Below are 6,000 nucleotides of genomic sequence, written 5' to 3'. Positions count from 1 at the left end.
ATTGTTTTACTACGAACAGGTCGGAGAAAGGACGAGTGTGATGCTGGTGGGGGCGCACTGCGCTCCTGTGGGCCCAGGGCCTCTGGGGGCTGGGGGCGCATCCGACAGAGCCCCCCAGGGGCCTGTCAACGCCCTCTCTTCTCCTGTCTTGCCCGTCCCTTTCCTCCTCGCCGCGACACCACCTCCTGACCCCCCATTCGTCCCCCGCGTCCGGGTCTGGTTGGGCCGAAAGGGCCGTGGCCGTGGAGTATGTGTGCGGCCTGTGCGGGGTGAGCCCGGCTTTCTCGGAGCACCAGGCTTTGTGCTGCTTGGAGGGGCCTTTCTTTACCCCGGCAGCCTGGGGGAGGGGATGTGGGATGAGGGTGGATGGAGCAGCAGGAGGGAGAAGGGGGGAGCAGAACTACAAAGAGGCTGCTGACTTCTATGCGGTGAAATACTCTCTGTCGAAAGGTGCGGCTTGGCACTGGTTTTTGCTGAGCAGCAGTGGGGAAACCGAAGGTGGGTCAGTGGACCATCAGCTTCGGGGACGGTTTGGAGGGCGGTGGGCACATAGGATCATTTGATCTCTGGGGCAAGTAGTGGGAAGAAGGGGAGCTGGAGTGGGGCCTGTGTGGAGATGCAGAGGCCCGGCAGGGGGAGGCATGGTGAATTCTTTGCTGCTCAGCTCAGCGGAGCAGGCACTGGGAAACCGGTACCCGCAGCCTGAGCTGCGGCGACCGTGTATCATTGTGCTGCACGAGAGGCTTGTTTCCTACTGGGTCTCTCTTAAGCTCCCCGCGGTCCTTTCTTTTCCAAATTACACCATCTCTTGGGAGCCTAAATAAACGGAATAGGACATAAGCAAACTGTAGTCCTGCACTCTCGTTCTATGATAAAGAGAAAAAGACAAGACCACCCTCCTATGATTCCTTTTTTTCTGCCATTCTTCATTTTTATGTTTCTTCAAGTTGATTTTGGAAGTACAGAGGAGGAGGATAAATGCTCAATTGAATTCACCCCAGCTTTAAGGGAAGGAAGCTTCTGAAATGAGCTGTGACTGAAGACAGGCATGAGCTTGCCAAGATACAAGAGTAGGACATCTTATTTGGTGGCAGAGGCACTCCACTAAGAGAGAAGAGGAAAAGGAGGAGAGAAGGGGCACCGTTTAAGAAGGATGGCCAGCCCCAATTCAGGGAGCCCTCCTTGAAGCTGAGGTGGGCCAGATGCTTGCCTCTCACCTCCTCTGCCACAGCCTGGGCTCTTTCTACAAAATCTGGGCTCAGTTTGGGTGTCAAGTGGTTTCAATTTTAGCTTCATCCGCAGCTGGTCAATCATGCAGACCTTCTTGGCGCTTGGGGAGCAAATGAGTTGATGAAAAGAAATCAGGCTATATTGAGAGTTTTCCAGTGATCATGTTTCTGAACTCCAGAGTGAGTGGTGATATCCATTTCTTCTTTTATAATCTTCTAGGTGAATCCATTTTCTCTAGAGCCTGTGCTGAGGACAGGTGCTTTTAGAACAATCTTGCTTGTTGCTATCACTCAAAACTCAATTGTAGTCTTAGATTCTGATTGGATTGCCCTCTTGTTACTGGTTGATGGGATAGATTCTGTTGTTTGCAATCAGCATCCTCCTTGGTATACCTTCTCGTGCCAGCTCCCTTGTCCCCTCCAGGAAGAGTACAGATTTAAAGAAAGTGTGAATATTTGGAATACAAGCTGGTTAGCTTTCATGTCTTGCTGAAATGGAACCAGTGATCTGAGAAGCTTTGACCACATGAATTGAAAATAGCAGGAGTGCCTTAGTAAAAAGCATGATAACATTCATTCAGGGATAGTTCTCTCTTTTGATAAGCATTCTGAAGCATCACACAGGGAATATCTTGGCAAGGGTAGTTTTTATTTTACTTGAAGCACTGTCACCTCACATTTTCATGTAACTATCTTTGCTTTCCTAATATTGTTGACATTTTTGGACACTTCATGTATTCCATACATTGTGCGTAACACTTCAAAGATTGTCTCATTTATTGCACAAAGCAACCTCCAATATAAGTACTATTGTAAACCCCATTTTACAGATGAGGAAATGAAGTCAAAGAGGTTTATAATTTGCCCAGAGTCTCAAAGCTGGGAAGTGATAGGACCAGGATGGGAACCTGGGGCTCTTTCAACACAAATCTCTCGTCTGTAAACCTTTCCCTAATTTCTGTCACACTGAGTGATCTTTTCTAAACTCACTCTTTTGGCACTCAGGGATTCCTAATCTTTTTTGTGCGATGAGCCACTTTAGCAATGTAGAGGAGCGCTTTGGGATCTTTCTCAGAATATGATTTTATCTCTCTTCTTTTTTTTTTTTTTGGCCACATTGAGGAGCATGTGGAATCTTAGTGCCCCAACCAGGGATCAAACCTGTGCCCCCCGTAGTGGAAACTCACCGTCTTAACCACTGGACCACCAGAGAATTCCCTGAAATATGCTTTTAAATGCAAAAAATGAAGTGTGGTATATTCAAAGAACCCTCAGGAGTCTGTTGACCATAGGCGAGGAACCTCTGACTGGCAACTAGTTGTGTATTACTTAATAGTTGGGGTGTCCGATATGGTAGCCACTAGCCATACGTGGCTGTTGGACACTTGCAATTTGACTGGTCCAAATGGAGACACAGTGTGAATGTAAAATACACAGTATATTTTGAAGACTTAGTATGAAAACATAGTGTCAAATGTCTCATTAATATTTAAAAATTTGGATTAGATATTTAAATGGTAATATTTTGGATATATTGGATTGAACTATAATATTCAAATATACAGTTAAATTATTAATTATGTTAATATCTTATTAAAAGTGACTTCCAAAAGTATTAGCTCTATACCAACACTTTCTTTTTAACAGTTGAGGAAATTAAGACCCACAGTACTTCTTACTCAGTCAGACATTGGCAGGTCTGTTGACTCTTGACCCTGTGTTCTTTCTAAGCTGTCATACTGCTTTTGTATCTTTTTGTATTTTGAGGTCTTAATCACGTTGCGTTTGCAAACCATAAATACTCAGAATGTGTTTTGTTGAGATGTGGTGGTAACTGACTCAATCCCAGTAAAATCCCAGGAAGAACTGTCCAGGTCCTCACCTGGCATGCCATCTGCCCTGCTTATGTAGAATTTTAGTTTTAAAGGTAGGGGTGGAGGATGTTTTTGCTCTCTGTTTGCTTCTCCTTGGGTAGTGGTTCCAATTTAAGCATCTGACTGGATCCGTCACCACACAGATAAGAGATGGAAGTTTGGTTGCCTTGCTGTGTTCCAGGGAAGGAAACGGAGTAGGTAGAGAAGGGCATGATAGACAATAAGCTTGTGCAGCCTGCAGTGGAAAATGAAAACTCTGTGAGGGGGACGGAAGATCATTTGTCAGTGAGCACACATTGATTGATTGCCTTGCCGCAGGCCGTGTGTGCTAGAAACCGTGGAGGGTATCCAGAGGATGTTCATGTCCTCGAGGAATTTAAATTAAAATTGGGGAAGGGCTTGGTTGTATACATACGGATGGATAAATCACAGCTGAAGGCCCGGAGCTATTGGGAAATAAAGGGAGGCCTGAATGTACAGCCTTCTGGGGTGCGGTGCCCCAGGTGGCTGTGGAGTCTGGCTTTGGAGGACACGGGTAGTTGGGTCTCTCTCTTACAGGTCACTAATCCACTCTTCTAGTTCCAGACGTAAGCTGTGTGTCTGGAAAAAACTCAGGTACTTGTATGAAAGTCTGTATTAGTGCTCTATTAGTCCACCGTTTATTGATGAGAGTAGTACCACCCAGGTCCATGAAGCCCTGTCCAAAACCCCTGGGGCCAGGCATGTTTCAGAATTGAGATGATCTCAGGTTTTGGAATGCAGTAATAGAGTGCATATTCTGCATATCATCCCTTGGGGGCTGGGGCTGGGCAGCCATCTCTATAATTTAAAAAAAAAATTAAAATTTCTGCAGCAAAACACACTAAATGGGATACATTAAAACCATAAACAGCTCTGTAAGCATGTAGATCAGGTTTAGTTGCCACATGAGTTTAGGTCATGGCAGGTTTTGCCACCAAATAAGTAATGGAAAACTTCCAGGTTATTTATTTGTTTTGGCTGTGCTGTACTACGTGTGGAATCTTAGTTCCCTGACCAGGAATCAGACCCGTTCCCCCTGCGTTGGAAGTGTGGAGTCTCAACTACTGGGTCACCAGGGAAGTTCCTTTTCAATATTTATTAAAATTTAAAAAAATTGCTTATTTGGCTGTGCGGGGTCTTAGTTGCAGCACGCAGACTCTTAGTTTTGGCATGTGGGATCTAGTTCCCTGACCAGGGATCAAACCACGGCCTCCTGCCTTGGGAGTGCATGCAGTCTTAGCCACTGGACCAGCAGGGAAGTCCCACAAACCTCCAGTTTTGAGAGCACATGGTTAAGGATGTAGACCTATGTTAATCATCACCATCATAATACAAAGAACATAAATTGAACAACATCGATGTTTATTATCTCCCAGGCACTGTTCTAGGCACTTACCTGTGTTTACTCCTTTAACCTTTAGGACAGCCCTTTGAGGTAGGTCCTGCTATTATTTCTGTCTTAAGGAGAATAAAAGAGGAGCAGAGAGAAGTTAAATTACTGCTACGATTACAGCTGGGCAGGAGCTGAGGCGTGAGCAGATGCACACCTAGGCAGGCTGGTCTAGGTGGGCTGCATCCTTAACCTTTGTTAAAGTTAGGCTTTGTTTCTGGGGGCAGGGAATGGAAAGCAGGTGTGTCTCCAAAATGCATGCTTATTAAGTTAGCATTATTCACACTGATAATGACATTCACACTCGTTAAGGGTATAATAGTGAGGAAGCACAGACAATGGAGCCAGTAAAGCAGGATCTTTGTTTTTAGGGGCTGAGAGTAATGAGTGATTATGTAATAAGTGATTGTGGCTCCTCAACAGAGCTGGCATAAAAGCCCAGTCCAAACTCACATTACCGTGTCTATTTCTTCCAGATAAACGAATCCTGAACGTTGCAGTTTTCTGATTGCTGTGCAAGGATGGAGGCCCCACTGGTGAGTTTGGATGAAGAATTTGAGGACCTTCGGCCCTGCTGCTCGGAAGACCCTGAGGAGAAGCCCCGGTGTTTCTATGGCTCGTCTCCCCACCATCTCGAGGACCCCTCCCTATCTGAGCTGGAGAATTTTTCTTCTGAAATCATCAGCTTCAAGTCCATGGAGGACCTGGTGAATGAATTTGATGAGAAGCTCAACGTCTGCTTTCGGAACTACAACGCCAAGACCGAGAACCTAGCTCCTGTGAAGAACCAGTTCCAGATTCAAGAGGAGGAGGAGACCCTGCAGGATGAGGAGTAAGGCGTCTCAGTTGTTCTCTGTTGTCTCAGATTAGAGCCCTGGGGTCTGGGGCTCCCTGACATAGAACGAGTTTCTGTCCGTGGGTTTATGGCATATTACTTATATTTTTGTATCAGTGAGACCGCACCCTGGTAACTGCTCACCTTGTTCCCTTATATCCCTTTACAGTCACCTGTAGAGTTTTCTTAAGTTGAAACCACAAAGGAATAAAGTATTTTTAGGAAAGAGATTTCCTTAGATACAAAATCAAAATTCAGGAGCATGGGAAATTTGGGGGTCTGTCTATTTTCAGCTTTCTTTATATCGTAATAATCCATCCAGATATTAGAGATAAGGGCAAGAAAAAAAATGAACTAAGAGGAACTATGTTGTTGAAACAATTTGCTTTACAAAACACCAGAACTGTGAAAATCTCCAAGTTGTTTACACCCCCTCAGGACTGGAAAGATAATCTGCAAAAGTTAAGTCCAAATAAGAAAGCATGAACATTGAACCAAGAGATTGGGGAATTACCCTGGACAAAGTAAAGATGATAAGCAGGTGAAGTGGCTTTTGAGTATTCCCTATGTCACTTAATAGTCACATTCCAGGGTCTTAACCGGAGAAGGCAATGGCACCCCACTCCAGTACTCTAGCCTGGAAAATCCCAT

At 45.2% G+C, this 6,000-nt stretch overlaps 1 protein-coding gene across 1 annotated transcript in view; it reads left to right on the top strand.

The window, feature by feature from the left end:
* The window catches only part of FEZ1 (fasciculation and elongation protein zeta 1 (zygin I)), a 42,088-nt gene continuing 36,088 nt past the window's right edge, over nucleotides 1-6,000 (top strand). Inside the window, exons 1-2 of the mRNA XM_010829463.1 lie at nucleotides 1-19; nucleotides 4,991-5,346. Coding sequence (XP_010827765.1) covers nucleotides 5,036-5,346 — 311 coding nt within the window. The 5' untranslated portion in view covers nucleotides 1-19; nucleotides 4,991-5,035. The remainder of the gene's footprint in view (nucleotides 20-4,990; nucleotides 5,347-6,000) is intronic.

The sequence above is a fragment of the Bison bison genome, unplaced genomic scaffold, assembly GCF_000754665.1.
Source record: "Bison bison bison isolate TAMUID 2011002044 unplaced genomic scaffold, Bison_UMD1.0 scf7180017864506, whole genome shotgun sequence".
In the NCBI taxonomy this organism is placed as follows: domain Eukaryota; kingdom Metazoa; phylum Chordata; class Mammalia; order Artiodactyla; family Bovidae; genus Bison; species Bison bison.
Note: the sequence above shows the minus strand (reverse complement) of the source record. Positions and strands in the feature narration are given on the sequence as shown.